We start from the raw sequence: 17,430 nt of genomic DNA, 5'->3' as shown, positions 1-17,430 counted from the left end.
TGATGTGGTGAAATACCATGTTTCACCTATCTAGTTGGCAAAAAAAATATTTGATAAAACCAGTGTTGGCCAGGTTGTGGGGAAATAGGGCTTTTTAATATATTATTAGTGGGCATGTAAGTAGACACATTTGGGGATTGCAATTTGATAATATCTATCGAAATCTCAAATGCATATACCCTTTTATCTATCAGTACCAATGCTAGGAATTTACCCTGACATGAACAAGAGTCCAACCGTTTCTTGGTTTCCTTATTATTATTTGTTTGTTTTCTCTTCCTCTCCCGTGAGGCTTTGTTTAAATAATAAAAATTGGAATCAGCCTAAATGTACACTATTAGAAGCCTGATTAAATAAAATTTAATTGTACTTTGAAAAGAATGAAGGAGGTCTTTATGCACTATTATAAAAAGATCTCTAAATTAAGGACGAAAAAATATAAAAAATGAAGGACAATGTACATAGTGCATTTTGTAATTTTAAAAAATGTATATCTAATTTTTATGAAGAATGTCTGAGACACTGTTAACAATGGTTATCTTTGGATGAAGAGATTAGAGGGGATGAGAGACTTAATACTTCAATTTTCTGAACAAATATATTTTTTAAAGATTAATTTATTTTAGAGAGAGAGAGAGGGAAAGAGAGAGAGTGGGGGAGGGGTAAGGGCAGAGGGAAAGAGAGAATCTCAAGCAGACTCCCTGATGAGTGTGGGACATGACATGGGCTTGATCTTACAACGCTGAGATCACAACCTGAGCTGAAACCAAGAGTCACTTTACTTAACCATCTGAACCACCCAAGTGCCCCAACCATGTATTTTTTTTTAATGTTTGATAGAGGTTTTCTGGGTGGTAAAGGCGGTAGGACTGTGGGCAATTTTAATTTCTTATATCTTTCTATATTAGGAATAATATATAATAATATATTAGGAATAAATGTTATTTGAAAAAAAAATTGTGCCCAGAAGAGGAATCATTTCTAAGGCTTCTCTGATAAGGATATCAAGACTCATCCTTCACAGAAACTCAGCTTACTCCATTCATTATCTCTTTTCCTTGTCATCAGAGATGATCCAGCAGAGACTTGGGGGTGCAGGGGTTGGAAAGGGTGTGGTCTTTATTTCAGGAATCTAGGCCTTATCTTTCCTTGGGTTCTCAAGTAGACCCATGACCACCAAAAAGGTGAACCATTTTTGGAGGGAATTTCTGTATTGGGAGGGAACTCGGACAATGAGAGTGCTTTCAGCTCTGAAAGTCTGTTTCTTTTAGATACATATGTGTGTGCATGCACACACACGCACACACACACATTGGGGAGGGCATTAGACTCTTCCTATTCTCTGACCTGCTAACCTGGGTATTTCTGCAACTGTCCAGCTGTTGTTCCTATGTTGGGCGCCGAGGAGGAGGCCCACAGGCCATATCCATTGGGAAAAACTGTGACAAGTTTGGCATTGTGGCTCACGAGTTGGGCCATGTGGTTGGGTTCTGGCATGAACACACCCGGCCAGATAGAGACCAGCATGTCACCATCATCAGAGAAAACATCCAACCAGGTAAGGAGCCAGTATGGAGTCTGGAAGCCACTGGCCAGGAAGCTGGCATCCACCAGGGCAGGCTGTGAAGGGGAGGGGTTTCGGGGAGCCGACCAATGCTCATTTGTTCTGTAAGGAGGCAGCGACCCTATTGTGCAGGCATTTGTCACCAGCATTGCCGGGGTCCTCTGTGGTCCTTCCTGGGAGGTCTTCTTGCCCCAGCTTGTAGGTTACAGCAAAAACAAAATGACTTTTCACGTTGTAAAGGACCATGAAATCCAGCTCCATTTCCTAACAGGAACAGAATGGACCAGAACACTGTTGGCAGCATCAAAGCCGAGAAGCCAAAAGAGGAGTGCTCCTGGTTGCTTTTTTAAGAGCCCCTTTTGCTGACTTCAGCAGCTCATCTTTTTGAAACAAATACAATTAGGACATGAGTACATGTAAATGCAGTATTTCTGCCTGCAGAATTTTTGCCTGCCCCAAGGCAGATAGGGTATCTAGATTAAAAACTAAACAAAACAAAACACCAAAAAACCAGAAAACAAAAACCAGAAATTCTCATTTGAAATAATTTTATATAGAAGTCTATAATGAACTTGAAAGTAGCACTGAATAATCTGGTTGCCTTAAAATGCTTTCGAGAATCGGAATAGTGAATTCTTTGGGATTGAATTTAGCTCTCTGATTTTTCTTCTTTTCTTTCAGTAGCAAGATCAGAGATCTGTTTTTTAAGTTTTTGAGCAATCAGATCAATAATGAACCTGTCTACAAACTTAGAGTAAGGGTTTCCAGTGGCACCTGGGGAGGGGCTGTTGGGGAGTGGGGTTGGGAGAACACAGGGCTGTTGGAAGTTTCAAATTTCCAGTCTGTTAAAGACAAGGAGGACGACCACAGCCTTGCTGTTTGATTGGGCCAACCGAAGCTCTCAGAAGTGGCTATGGGCCCTCCTCCTCCCCCTCTGCCTCCTTTCAGGGACCTGCCTTGTTTTCAAAGGCCTTAACAGAGTGTTGTGTCACAGGTCAGGAGTATAATTTCTTAAAAATGGAAGCTGGGGAAGTGAGCTCTCTGGGAGAGACCTACGACTTTGACAGCATCATGCACTACGCCCGGAACACCTTCTCAAGGTCGGAATCTGTGCTTCTGCCTCATCTGTGTTTTACTGTGCCTGCCGCGGGCTTGGGTCGGATGCCTGGAGGTGTGCGGAGAGTGGGTCTCTGCATGCTCTTTGCACAGTTGGCCTGTCTGTCCTTGAAATACAGTGGCCTCCGGGCTGCCATGAAGTACAATCTAATCATGTTCCCGCTAATAAGATTGAATCCTGTCGCGAAGCTGGCGTTTCATCACGCCCTAATGGCACAAGCAGCAAACTGGAAAGGGGAAATTATCGAGAGGTTGGCCAGGATAATAACTTAGGGGCTCTGGGTAAAATATCCAGGGGGCGGGGGAGTCTTCCAAAGCATGTCGTTGGTGTAAGCCTGGTGACGCTTACCGCTTCTTTCCAAGAGGTGTGCTTTATTGGAAGCTAGACCAGAGGAGGGCTGGGAGGGTCGTAAATCCAGGATTCATTTTTGAGGGGAAGAAAATGAGGCTCCAGCCGGCTCGAGGGCACACAGGTAGCTGGGGTCAGAGTGAGAACAAAGATCCAGGTTTCCTGCCTGCTGGTCACGCTCGATGGTAGCCCGTTTACCCAAGGATGACCAGACCGGTGATTTACGGCTGGCATTGGTGGGATCTGCTTTAATGAGTTATTGCTGTGCTGGACTGGGTGTTAAGTATTTCCAGTATTGCCCTTGCTTCTAGACCATATGAGTGTTTTGTATAGAGAAGTTTTCTCTCTCTAGTCCCAGTGTTGGGGGTCTTTCTGAAACCTTCGAGTTAGAGGAGACACAGGGTAAATATCTTCTCTCTTGGCATTTTTTTTTTTTTTGGTCAGTTTCCTCTTAAAACTAGAGCTTGTTTGCTTTTTGTTTATCTATTTGATCACGGAGGGGGGAAAAAAAGATTTGAAATGGGTCCAAGTATATACATGGGACAAGAAACAAATAAATGAGGGAATTTGAGGGTGGGGGAGGGGAGAGTAAGGGTAGAGACTACGCTGAAGCTTGGAATCAGCTGGCTATAGGGAATATATGCCATGAAGTCACGTACACTCTGATGGGATCGGCAGCAAATCTCGCCGTGCGCTTCTTAGCAGTTATAGCAAAGACGGAAATAATCCATTTCACGAGTCCCTGTGTCCATAAAGATCAATGGAAGCCATTCTTTCAGGTGACACAGCGCTCTTGGGAGTGAACAGGGAACTGGGCACCCAGGGCTCGTTGACTCTTGGGTAGGGCTACTGGAAGCCTGCTGTTGATGAGGTCACAGGACTGGGGGAGAGATCCTCCAAACTCCCCATCCCAAGCTCTCCATTGCAGGGGGAGCTCGGTGCCATCCCTCTGAGCACACAGCTGATTTAGCTGTGATCTCCGCCCTGCATGCAACCAGGCGGGATCTCTCTGGAGCTCTGGTGGGTGGAATTGTGTCCAAGTCAGCATCTTTGAACACCTGGCATGCGACTGACTGACCCTGTTCTCATTACTCTTCTCCTGGCTCTTTATCAGAGGATACAGGGGGCACCATGTAATGAAGAGACCCCTGAAATGAGAATCAAAGACTGGGTTCCAATCCTAGTGCTCTCACACACGGTGATATTGAGGGATGTAGACAGTAATTGGGGATAGCTTTGCACTGGGTCAGATCGCCACCTCCCTGGGCCTCAGTTTCCTCATGAGAGGGTGGGACTAGATGTTCTCTGAGCCCCTCCTAGCTCAGACATTTCCTGTTGTGCTTTCTGAATCTGGTGCAGACAGGTGAGGCACCGACAGATGGGGTTGCCTTCATTGCCATGTGGACATTCGAGGCTTCCTCTTGCATGTTGGGAAGCAGAGACTTTGAAGGACCTACCCTGGGGACCTCTGCGGGGGGGTGTCTCAGGAAACAAGGGGATAGGCAGGATGATAGCCCACCCTGCAGGGGTTAGAGCAGGATGCTTGAGTGTGGAGGCTGGGCTGACTCTCCGGTTTGGGAAATGGTGTAGGAAATATGGGGTCACACCTCATCAGCCCTGGGGTTGCAGGCTGCTAAATAGAGACAAAGTGTTGATTCTGTAGAGAACCACTGTCAAGTTGGCCCAAGTGAGCAGGTTGTACCTTGGATCTTGTCTCCATAGCTGTCCTAACTCTCCATATTGCTTTATCATTAGTCTGTTAATAATTATTATGCTTTCATCTAAACCCCTCTCTCTCCCTAGGCTAAGATCTTTGAGGGGATCCTCTTCTAATTCCCAGCACCATGTGGAGCCTAGCACAGGATAGACGTTCAATAAATATTTCTTTTTAAAAAATATTTATTTATTTATTTATTTATTTACTTACTTACTTACTTCTTTGAGAGAGAAAGAGCACAAGCAGGCAGAGTGGCAGGCAGCAGCAGAGGGAGAAGCAGGCTCCCTGATGAGCAAGAAGCCGGATGTGGGACTTGATCTCAGGACGCTGGGATCATGTCCTGAGCCGAAGGCAGCCATTTAACTGACTGAGCCTGAGCCACCCAGGCGTCCCTCAGTAAATATTTCTTAAATGAATAAATCAATGAATCAATCAAAGGAGCCTGGGAGATCCGAAATGCTGGGGACTAGGTAAAGGAAGAAATTTCCATTATCTTCAGGCATTTCTGTCCACATACCAGAGACATGGTGGTCACGTCATAAGGAGAATCTACATAGCATCTCCTGTCCTGGGGGGTTGGGGATAAATTACTTCCAATGGGCTCTAGAAACTGCACTGCCTCCTTGGCACCTACCGTGTGCCATTTACTAGGAGAAGCTCTGAAACCAGAGGCCAGGGCCAGAATGCCACTAGTGTCTTCTGGCAACAGCATTTCTTTATTTCCTTCTTTTTTTCTTTTTTTTTGTCTTTTTGGTTTGGTTTGGTTTGGTTTTGTAAGTAGGCTCCACGCCCAGTAAGGAGCCCAGCATGGGGCTTGAACTCACAACCCCAGGATCAAGACCTGAGCTGAGATCGGGAGTCAGACACGTAACTGACTGAGCCACCCAGGTGCCCCATGGTTTTATTTAAGCAATCTCTCCACCCAGCGTGGGGCTCAAACTCACAACCCTGAGATCAAGAGTTGCATGCTCCACCGGCTGAACCAGCCCGGCATCCCCTTTTCTTGTTTTTCTTTTAAGAAAATAAAAAAAATCTTTAGTTTTTTCCCTGTGATCTGTAGTTCATAACGCCATCCCTTTTGCCCCTCAAGGAGATAACTCTTATTAACACTGTTGTCAGCATGGCGCAGCTTATCGGCACAGACCAGTGGAAGCCCATGGACCGAACCCCTGAAATAATAGCTCCCCACCAAGCGTACCCAGAACCCCTCAGAGGGAGACATGGGCGAGGGAGCAGCCCATGGGCATGATGGGCAGCCACATAGGAGTCCAGCAGCTCCCCTGAAGGCCTTGAAGGGAGGTGGCCATCTCCTTCTGCCACCATGATGTCATCAGTGCAATGGAATAATCTACCCTCAAACCAATGGCTTACAGCAACCACTTATTTTTGTGACATTGTGGGTCATTTTGGCTCATTCTCTGGTTTTGCCTGGGATCATTTCCATGGCAATAGTCGTGTGGCCGTGCCACTGGGCTGGGAAGTCCAGGATGGCTGGTGTCATGTGTGGTTGTTGTGCTGCCTATCCGGCGGGGGGCCCCTCGGATCTCCTCCCTGGGGCCTCTCTTCCTTGACAGGCTAGACTGGACTCCTCACTGCATTGGGACTCAGAGTCCCTGTAGGACAAGCTGGGAGGCTGCAGGACTCTTAAGACCCAGGCTCTGGAACCTGCAGGACATCACTTCTGTCTCATTCCATTGGCCAAGCAAGGTGCAAGGCCCAGAATATGGACAATAGGAGGCGCCATTCATTATTTTAACATTCTACCACAGCTACATGCTTACCCCTGCCCCAGAGTTTGGAATGATTTTTGGCAAATCTATTTTGTGGCAAGTGGATACCTTCACTGTCCTTTCTACCAGTTTTCTACATGGATTTTCAGGAAACTCATTTGTTCAGTGGGACATGGATCAATGGCCTCCTTACTGATGGTCTTTCCTGGCCCACTTTTTGTCAAATTTCACAGTCCCTAACTCCCTAATTCCATGTTGTTACTCCCTGGAGCCAGCCTGCACATCGTCTGAGTTTGTTAAAGAGCAGAGAATGGCCTGTCAAGCATTTACTGGTAGGAAAACCCATCTTCGTGTGTCTTTACGATTGATCTGTCTCCTTCCAGCTTCAGTTTCTAGTTTCTTTCTTTCTTTCTTTTCTTTTTTTTTAAGCTTTTATTTATTTTCTGACAGACAGAGATCACAAGTAGGCAGAGAGGCTGGCAGAGAGACAGGGGGAAGCAGGCTCCCCGCTGAGCAGAGAGCCTGATGTGGGGCTGAATCCCAGGACCCCGGGATCACGACCCAAGTCGAAGGCAGAGGCTTTAATCCACTGAGCCACCCAGGCGCCCCCAGTTTCTAGTTTCTTGCCGGCCTTCCCTCCTCCCCCGTGGTCGGACCCGGGCTCTGGGGAGTGGTATCTCTGCAGGTTTCATTGGGCAGGTGTCCAGGAGCTGAGGAGGCACTTCTGTGGTCCAGGGACCTCTTTGTTTGGAGAGCTCAGAGCCAACAGCTTTGTTCCCTAAAGCATCTGCCAAACCTTTTCTTAGTTTAGCGGAATGTCAGTGCTAAGAGTTGTCCTACCTAAGAGGGATGTCACTGCAGCGGTTCATGCAAGGGACGCCTCTTGTGATAAATATCTTCCAGAGCCCACTGCCTTGCTGGCAGCTCAGGGGAAAGTTGGGGAGGGAGCCCCAGCCCCCTAGTGCTGTCCAAGCGTGGGCTGATGTTTTTCCTGCTGTTTTGGGGTCTGAAGTCGCCCTCATGGGAAACACTGACTGGAAGGAGGAGGATGCGGGAGACGGGCTCCAGGCCTGCCTGCGTCCCAGGGCTGGCTGTCCATTACTAGCTCTGGACTCTGGGAGAGATGCTTAAGCTCTGCAGGCTTTTTCTCACCTGTGGGGAGGAAACCCTAATAAGAATGGCACCCACACATCATGTTCCTGGCAGAGTCACCTGTGTGTGTGGGCTTTAGCGGGGTTGGCTGGCCTGGGTTCCTGGAGATTGTGGTGAGCTTTACATTTTGTGCAGCGAAATTTCTTCCCTCAGGGGAATCAAGAAAATAATTACAAATGGGCACATTTTATGTTAGGGCAGAAGTGCCTCTTTTTAGATTTAGTAGGTGATCGAATTTAGAATTTTATGGGGAGTCATTACTTGAGGTTTAAAACTTGGCAAAGTTGGGGCACCTGGGTGGCTCAGTGGATTAAGCCTCTGCTTTCAGCTCAGGTCATGATCTCAGGGTCCTGGGATCGAGCCCTGCATCGGGCTCTTCCCACCGCACCCCCGCCGCCTACTTGCAATCTCTCTCTGTCAAACAAATAAATAAAATCTTAAAAAAAAAAAAAACAACTTGGCAAGGTCAGTGAGGGAAACCAAGGATTCCACTAAAGTTTCTCCAGAAGGTTCTAGACCCAGAGATGAGACAGTAGAAATTAGAGAAATACCGCGTGGCTAAAGTTTGGAGATAGGGATGCTTCAAAGGAAACCGGCAGATGACTCAGGCTCCTGCCTGCTTCTGTTGGAACGAAAGTGAGCTTGAAATCTGACTTAGAAAAAGTATATGCAAAACCAGAAAAATGATCAAACATGTAACCAGCAAGAAATAAGTCCAAGGTAGTACAGAATTTCAGCTAATACATAGGTAATGTGGATTTTCACATTTCCTTTGGGTGTACATTGCTTTGCAAGATTTTTTTGAAGACACTGTCTTACCTTGGTTACATAATTTAATTCAAAAAGCATTTCTTGACCTGTTATGCTCCAGTCCCTGAGAACATAGAGATGAAGGTCTTGGTGTCTCTGCTTGAGGAACTTACTATTGAGCAGAGAAGACAAATATATATATCATCCTTCAAAAAAGACAATAGAGTATGAGAAGAAGAGACTAGACAAATAAGGCCCAGAGGTAGCCCAGAGAAAGGAACTAGTAACTCAAGATGGTTTGGATAAAAAAGGCTCAAGAAGACTTTTAAGAGGGAAAGCCATCTGCTGGGGTTTTGGCGAATGAACAGGAGTTTGCTGGTGGACAAGAAGATGGGCAGTGGGCAGCCTCGACAGAGGACAGCATGTGTAAGGGCACGTTTGGGGCTAGCAGCATTTGGTGTTGCTTCAGACACCAAGTGGGGTGGAGGGGTCAGAAGTGGCTGGAGAGGAAGGCAGAGGCCAGTGGGCCAAGAGCCTGGGGATCCAGGTGGTGACTGGAGATCAGTGGAGGCTTCTAAGCAGAGAGGACACAAGCCTGCACTCAGATTTCTGGACAATCCTATTGTCGTGTTAAAGGGGCCCAAAGATGTAGCTGAGTCTACGGGAGGGAGGCCAGTTGAGAAGCTGCTGGGAAGAATTCAGGAAGGGGATGCTGTCTGAGCTGAGGCAGTGGTCTGGAATGAGGAGGAGGGCATGGATTCGAGGCATGATGGAAGGTGCCATGGTGCCTTTGGATTGAGTCTCGGGAGACAGGGTTCATGGGTTGAGTGTGGATGTCAGACCCAGAGGATAGTGTGGTCACTGGGAAGGGTAACCAGGCATCTGGGGCTTAGCAGGTGATTCTGGGGCTCAGAATCAGAGAGTTTTCTGTATACCTTTCCATGGCAGGGGAAAACCCTGAGAAGCCAGTGGAGCAGGAGAGGAGGAAGAAGGCAGAACCTCCAGGGAGAGCCCAGAGAGGGAAACGGGAAGTAGATGGATGTCCCCTTGCTGCTCAGAGACATAGGTGCCCTGGGAGCCAGGGAAAGAGAGTCTGAGGAAGGAAGGAGCAGCTGATGTCAGTGCTGTGGGAGAGGGTGTGTGAGGGGTGACCGGTGTCCATCGGGGTCATCAGTCAGTTGGTGGCTGTGGACCTTTGTAGGACAGTCTGGTTGCAGTTGCATTGAGGAGTGAATGGGAGGTGGGCAGTCAGACAGAATGGAGATAGTTCTTTCCAGAAACCTGGTTAACAAGGGAGGGAAGACGCAGGTAACTGGTGAAGGAGCTGGTTCGGAAGGAGGCCCTCCCTTCCAGAGAGGCCCTGCGTCAGGGGTCTGGAGGCAGAAAAGGAGGCTCAGGCAGGGGTCTACCAGGCCCATGTCATGGAGGTCCAAGACTGTGCTCAGCCCAGCAGCCTACCGTCTGCTCCTCTCTTATAGTCAATTTCAATTTCCTTCATGTGGGAATAGAATAAGATGTTAGAACTGGAAGGGACTGCCAGGACTGTCTGGGCCAGGCTCTTATTGTCAGAGAAGTAAACTGAGGCTCACGGAGGGGATGGAGCTTGTCCGAGTTCACCCAGGTGGCAGAGCCAGGCTGTACATGGAAATATTTAGACCAGGGCCCTCACAGCTACCCTTTGCTCTCTGCAATCATCCCCATTGCCAGAAAGGCCCCCCAAGCCCTGATTCCCATGATTCACAAACCCGTCAACCAGCACTAATTTATGAACCCCTGAGAGCCTCGCACTGTGCTGGTTCCCAGGCTCTCTGTGGAGCCTCTCCAAGACTTATCCATGCTCAGTGGTTCCCACTGCACAACTCCAGGGGGCTCCACACACACCAAGGTCTTTCTGAATGGTACTCCCCGAAGTTGTACGATGTGGCGGCCTGGGGACCTGGACCCATCAGGGGCTTTGTGGCAATACTCAGTGCCCACCCATAAGGCAGCCCCCAGGCCAGTGGGCTAGGGTAGATCGGCAAACGTGGCAGAATCATTCTCCCATCGGAAGTGAGTAGGCAGCACATGCAATAGAAAGCCTACATGCCAGGATGAGTAAAGCAAATCTTTTCAGTCATACGGGTCTGTGGAGAGGCAGCCCAGGGGCCAGGGACATCGAGGCAGTTGTGGGCAGGGAAATAAAGACTGTACATCCCAGCGCGGCCAGCCAGCCAGCTTTGACCTGTCTTTCTCCTTTCTTTCTCTTTTCTTCCCACAGAGGAGTTTTCTTAGACACCATCCTCCCCCGCCGAGACGACAATGGCATCAGGCCGACCATTGGCCAGCGCGTGCGGCTCAGTCAGGGAGACATAGCTCAAGCCAGGAAGCTGTACAAATGCCCAGGTAATTGAGTCCTCGGGAGTCCCAGGACCATGCGGATACCCTCGGAGCATGACTTCACCACCCTTTGCAAGCTCTCCTCTTTGCTGGGAAAGCAGCTCGGGGGACCTGACGAGGCTGCTGTAATTTCTGGCATGCTGCTCTCAGGAAGGTTTCAGACCACATAGGAGGCCCAAATTGGGGAGGTGATTGCCAGGAGAGACACGTCTGGGAGCTCATGGCTTTGTCTGTGGGAACCTTTGGAATTCTCTGGCCCAGCCTTGATAGCCCGAAGAGGAAGAAGGCCTAGAGGAATAGCAGCAGTGACCATGGGCCTGGTGCAGTGTGTACCCCATAACTCTGAAGGCCCCTCCCTTCCCATGGGAGTGAGAGATGTGGGTTTGTTGGAATAAAAACCAAGGGTTTTGCAGGAAGACCTTGAATGAAGGAGTTCTTAGGGAGGGGGGAGTCAGCCTCCCAGATCCTCAGTGCTGTAAATGAGGTTGTTTCTATGGCCTTGGGGCTTCCCTAGTCATCCAAAGTGCTGGTCATTGGCTGGAAATTGGCCATCAGAGCCTGGACAGTACCCTGGGGTCTGAGGAGTCTGCTTCCCTGCCCAGCCACAAGCCCCTCCCCTTGAAAGTGCCCTCTTTGCCTTTCATCCCCTTGGCTTCAGCATCACCCCCCCCACCTCCCCAACCTGCTGTCCAGGGAGTGAGATCACTTTGACCCCTTTAAGCTGTTGAACTTCAGTGCAAAGCATCTGTTACAGCAGCCCGAGTTTACCACTGATGGGAGAGAACACAATTCAGTAGTTTGGGGAGGAAGAAGGAAATTCATGACCCACAGGTCCAGTAACATTTTCCAGACCCCAGACCGGACACAGAGCTGGATCATGGGACAGCAAATTTGAAATAGGGGCCATCCTAGAAAATGTAGGCTATCACATCACCCTCCTAAGTGGGATCACAGAGCATGCAAAGGACTCTGTGGGGTTTGGTCCATCACAAAACTCTAGGAAACATGTCCATCCAGCTATTAGTCATGTGGGGGCGTGTTCGGACTGCAGTGCAGGACCCACGTATCATATAACCTAGCTGAACTGAAAGAGAAACATTATAGCATTTTCTGGGAAATGCCATAGTATTTATTTAGTTATAATGTATATGCCTCTTACTTCCCCAAAGGATTGGAGGCAGCTGGTAAATACTGTGGAGCCATAGAGTAATGTATCTGTTCTTGCAGAATGTTGATGATTATTCTAAAATAATTTCCATGGAACCCTTGGGGGTGTTGACTGCTGGGCATAATCCTCGTGATGCCTGGCAGTTGTTCAGTAACATGATATCGAAGCCCCAACATCCAGGATTTCCTGAGGCTGATGACGGGCCGCTCTCCAGCTAGTCCTTCCTGTAGCTTTAAAACTGCAGCATCCAGTAATTTCAATTAGTAGCTAAGAGCAGGGTTGTTGCCCAGTGGAGGTTGAATTGCATGTAGGCAGATATGGGTAAGGATGCTTGTTTCCCACACTCTGGAGGTGACCCGTGGGAAATATTTTTCACATACGTAAAGACTAGTTTCTAGACTTGTGACCAGGAAACCCTCCAGTATTCAAGGGCAGAATAGCTTCCCATACCTCTGGTCATCTTTGAGTTTTCTTGACTGTTCATTTGGTAGCTCATTCAGAGATAAGCAGCAGAAAAAGAAGAGGCAAGATTCAACCCAATGAGTTTCTCATGAAATGGGTTTCCGAGTGTTTTCTTTGTCTTGTTGCTTCACCTACTTGTACTTTTCTGTGCTTGCTGCCTCAGATGTCAGTCATAATGATAACGGCCGCTGTGTGTGGAGTGCTCACTGTGTGCCAAGCACTGAGTGGATCCATGTCATTAACCCTTCAGGAAGCTCCTGCCCATTTTACAGACAAGAAAACTAAGGCCCAGCAAGGCTGGGAAACTTACACCCCACTCGAGTCCATGCTCAATCCTGAGAGCCTCAGGAACCTCAGCAACCCCTAGGTATTGCTTTTTGGTGCCCAGACCCTATTTTCACTTCTATCAGCCAGAAGAAAATCGTCAGTCTGCCTGACATGCTTCTCACAGGGGCATCTCAGGGGCTTTGGCTGGTCATGGGGTGTTGACGGGGCCTGGCACAGGGAGCTTCTGGGATAGGGAGCGTGTCTGCCTGAATCACAGTTGTTGTTTTACTTGTGCAGCATGTGGAGAGACCCTGCAGGACACAACAGGAAACTTTTCTGCACCTGGTTTCCCAAATGGCTACCCTTCTTACTCCCACTGCGTCTGGAGGATATCGGTCACGCCAGGGGAAAAGGTACGTGTGAAACCACCTCAGGAAGTGACATAGCTTTCTTTGAGGTGTGGGGGATGTACTATTATTGACAGTAGTGAAAACAGCTGCGATGCTATGAGCACCACTGTGCACCAGCTTGCTTAATATTATTTCTGGACTTCTGACTGGTGTCATACAAATAGAGGCTAGAAGCAAAATGTCCATGTGAATTATAAATCACGCTCACAGTTTGGAAAACAAAGTAGACTCTAGCCTTCCTCCTTAATAAGGACACCATCAGAATGCCTTGGAAGGTGAGGATCCAATTGAGAATTCCTCGACATGTCAGAGTGTTGCTCTGGGAGGTAGCAATGTAGGGAGAGCTGGCCCCCAACCCACAGCTGGATCCTCCTTCTCTTCTCAGCACCCCCATTTTATCTCAGGAGCACCCATGGTGACACCCCAGCCCACTCTCCCAAACACTCTGCACTCCATCCTTGCAAACAGTCATTCCTCCAGTAGGAGCAGATTGGTTAGATATGCTGTCTACCTTTGGGAGGGTGGGTTCCAGGGCCGAGATCTCTGCATGCTCTAGAAGTAGGCACAGGACCATTTGGACAGGAACTCCAGGGTCCTCGGTGCCCAGTGAGGTCTAGGAGCTATGCAAGCTCTGCGTGAGCACGATCCTTTGGGTCCAAAGGTTCTGCGATTCCCTCCAGATTCCCTCTAGAGCTGAGCCAGGACAGCAGCACCTTTTGTCGTGGTCCAAGGGTGGTAAGTTCTCAGTCCTCTTGCAGGAGGCATCTCTTCACATCCATCATATGGATAAGGAATTTAAGGCTCAGATACTTTAAAAATTGCCCAAATTCACAGTAAAATATAGAACTGGAACCTGCGGCTTCTTCACTCCTAAAATGTGTGTGTGTGTGTGTGTGTGTGTGTGTGTGTGTGAGTTTTCACACCTCCCTTCAAATCCAAGAGTTCTACAGACTAGACACTGCCATCTTTGAGATGCCCTCTCTGTCCCTTGGGTCAGGCTCCCTACAGTCATACCTGCCGTAGCTTGTCTCACAATAACATGATTGCTGGTTTATCTGGTTGTCTACCTTCTAGACCCTAACCTCATTGAGGACAGAGACTGTTCAGCTGGAGGTCTCCAGCACCCAACACAGCCCATGGCACATAGTCACACAAAAAGTCTTTGTTGAATGGGCATGTGAATGGATGAGAGGCCAAGTGACAAACCTGCAGCTGGGGGTGCTGTGGGGGTGAAGGATTTCCAGAGGCCTGAAGCCAACCTTCGAGTAGTCCTAATTCGTAACTGTTAATAATGTCCACTTAAATGTTTTCTGTGGCCTCGGTGCTATTCTCAGCATATTATGCGGTTTATTTCTTTCAATCCTCAGAACTTCATGTGATAGGTGCTATTAGCACATTAATTTTTCTGATAAGGAAATGGACTTGCCTGAGGCTACTCAGTTTGTTGTGAAGTTGGGATCTGAGTGCGGGGGAGAGCCTGGATGCTTACCCATCGTCCTGTATTATTTCACAAAAGGGTCAGGCGAAAGGCATCTGAACATGCATTCACGTGCATGTGCTCACGTAACGTGTGCTCACACACAACACCCATGCGCGACTCTTGTTCTGGCTCTAAGTATTTATGACGCTGTGGTTGTCATCCTGAGCCTGAGAGACTCCAGGCTTGTCCCCTTCGGGTTCATGTGCTGTCTCTGTGCCTGCTGGAGGCAGTAATGAAAGGGAGGCAGGAAGAAGGAGGAGGAAGAGGAAGTGATCCAGCAGTCCCCAAATTGTTGAATTGTCCTACCTAGCAGAGGCTATGGGATATGCAGAAAATCCCTCCAGCCTTAATTATTATTGCTAACTGGGGGGGTGGGCAGGGAGAATATACATCATTGAGATTCCTGTACCAATGATTTCCATTTTGGCTTCACCCAGCCTTCCCCGAGCTGCTAGTAATTAGCAAACTCGATCAATTCAAGTATCACCTCTTGCTTGTCACCTCTTCTCCTATGGTCTTTATGGTTCCCTAACATATTTAAAATAATCAGCCTGAATGATTATCCCATTCATTTTGATCATGAATGTGTTACTAAGGAAGTTGTAATAACATTTCCTTTCTGAAAATTTGAAAAGCCAAAGAATTATATTGCAACTATCTAGTCAGTATGACTGAGCTCTTCTGCCTGAACATGAACACTGTGGGAGCTACAAAAGAAAGATAATTTATTATCCCTGTCTTCAAGAGACTTAGAGTTTAGGTAGGGTCCCCCCTTACCTTTAGGGAATCTGATTTCATTGAGAAGGAGGAGCATTTGCTTGGCCCAGTATTAGTTTTTACATTTTTGAGTTGGTAGCAGTGTTGAGAACCACTGGTCTAGTTTGAAAGAATCTCTCTCTCTCTCTCTCTCTCACACACACACACACACACTGTACAACACAGGAGCACAGGAGGGGAGCTGGCCTATTATTTTCTCCCTCTTCATTTCATAGATGATCAGAGGGCTTTGTGGAAGAAGGTACTAATTGTCCTGAGACCTGAACACCAGGTGGGATTGGCCCAAAAGAAGGGGTGGACACGCTCAACGCTAATTAGGACAGGCAGTTTGTGAAAAGTGCTTAGTGTGTAGGTTTGTGGAGCACTCACTGTGCACTCAGTGTGGCTTGATTTTTTTTTTAAGATTTTATTTATTTATTTGATAAGGAGAGAGAGATCACAAGTAGAGAGGCAGGCAGAGAGAGGCGGGGCGGCAGGCTCCCTGCTGAGCAGAGAACCTGATGTGGGGCTCGATCCCAGGACCCTGAGATCATGACCTGAGCCGAAGGCAGAGGCTTAACCCACTGAGCCACCCAGGCGCCCCAGTGTGGCTTGATTTTTAAGACCGCATTTATCGAGTGCCTATCGTGTGTCAGACAGAGCATGATACGCTCAATATACAGTTTCTTGGGGCACCCATCAATAACCCAGAGGTGTGCGTGTTGTTTCGCAGATAAGGAAACTAAACATCACTCACCCAAGTGGGCAAGTGAGAGGTAGAGCTAGTAAGTGGTAGAGCTAGTAAGTGGTTGATCTAGTAAGTGGTAGTAGGATCTCAGAGCTAGTAAGTGGTAGAGCTGAGAAATCCAGATCTGCCTGACTCTTAAAGACGCCTGCTCTGCAGTCACCGTAAGAGGCCGAGGAGGGGGTCCCAAGGAAGGAAAGGCCGCGTCTATTTGGGCAGTCAGAAAGGGACTCGGGGCGGAGGCAGGGGGTGCTGGAGCTAGACCTGGGGAAGCTTCCATTATCGGGATCCTTCAGGGCACACGGGGAAATAAGGTCACGTAGGACGGATGCTGGAGGCTCTGGGAGGTAAGCAGAGAGTTTAATTTATGAGATGGGGGCAGGGGCAGCCATGGAAGTTCTCTGAGCATAGGAGGAGTTTGACGAATATAAGATGTCAGAGCAAGATAAATCTAGAAGCCCAAGTGCTCAGAAGGGGCCAGGGCGTGGCAGGAGCGATGCAGACAGCGCTGCTGAAGGGACACCCGACTGGCCTGCAGCAGGGACACAGACATCTTAAGGGAAGGAGGTCTGTCAGCTTCAGGGATAAACAATAGGGGTGAAGCAGACATGACAGCAAAGGGCTGCACCCCAGTGACTGGTGTCACCTGTGCGCAGGGAAGCTGTAAGAGAAATGCTGCGGCACCAAGGGACCATCACAGTCACCGGGGAGCAGGGAGGGCGGGAGCCAGCTGAGGCCAGAGAGCAGTGGAGAGAGGACAGGTGTGCTGAAGCCCACAGAGAGGCGTTCAAAGCAGGGGAGGCATGGAGAATGGGACAAACGAATAACAGCCCTTTCAGTCTGGCTGGAAAGGCCCTGAAACTTTGACCTGCAGCCTTCCAGCCTGGGGCTTTGCTTAGAGACAGAGGGACCTGGCTACAGTAGTGGGGGCAGGGCTGCCTTTATGGGGCCCCTGATGAGTGAAGAGAGCAGAGAAATGATGGAGCAGAGACAGGCCGAACATGGCAGACATGGCATGGGTACCCTACATGGCGGGGCTGGATGGGGGGAGGAAGGAGGGATGCCCGAACTCTGCTTTGGACCATCTGCCAGGGATGCCCCAAGCTGGAAGAGTAGCAGGTTTATGGGAAGAGTACTTGTGTGCCAAGTCCACAGGGCCACCCACCTGCCTCCACTCTTTGTGGACAAAGACATCCACGGAATGGGCTCAGCATGTCCAGAGGAACTGAAACCTTCCTTTTTAGTCCATCTGAACCCCAAGCTCCCCAGCCTTCACTCCCCATTCCAGAACCACCCAGCATGACCTACACTCTCCTTGCCTGAGCTCATGTCAGTCCCTCTCACCAAAATGCGCTTTTGCCCTGTGTCTCTGCCCACTGGACCCCTAT

General features: G+C 48.7%; 1 protein-coding gene across 1 annotated transcript in view; it reads left to right on the top strand.

Moving 5' to 3' along the window:
• LOC111145202 (tolloid like 2) overlaps positions 1-17,430 on the top strand; it is a 116,249-nt gene that overhangs the window by 67,172 nt on the left and 31,647 nt on the right. Inside the window, exons 6-9 of the mRNA XM_022499930.1 lie at positions 1,380-1,558; positions 2,559-2,664; positions 10,636-10,760; positions 12,949-13,064. Coding sequence (XP_022355638.1) covers positions 1,380-1,558; positions 2,559-2,664; positions 10,636-10,760; positions 12,949-13,064 — 526 coding nt within the window. The remainder of the gene's footprint in view (positions 1-1,379; positions 1,559-2,558; positions 2,665-10,635; positions 10,761-12,948; positions 13,065-17,430) is intronic.

Source organism: Enhydra lutris, unplaced genomic scaffold (assembly GCF_002288905.1).
Source record: "Enhydra lutris kenyoni isolate GAN:26980312 unplaced genomic scaffold, ASM228890v2 scaffoldscaffold12, whole genome shotgun sequence".
NCBI lineage: Eukaryota > Metazoa > Chordata > Mammalia > Carnivora > Mustelidae > Enhydra > Enhydra lutris.
The sequence above is the reverse complement of the archived record's forward strand: the minus strand, read 5'-3'. Positions and strand labels throughout refer to the sequence as shown.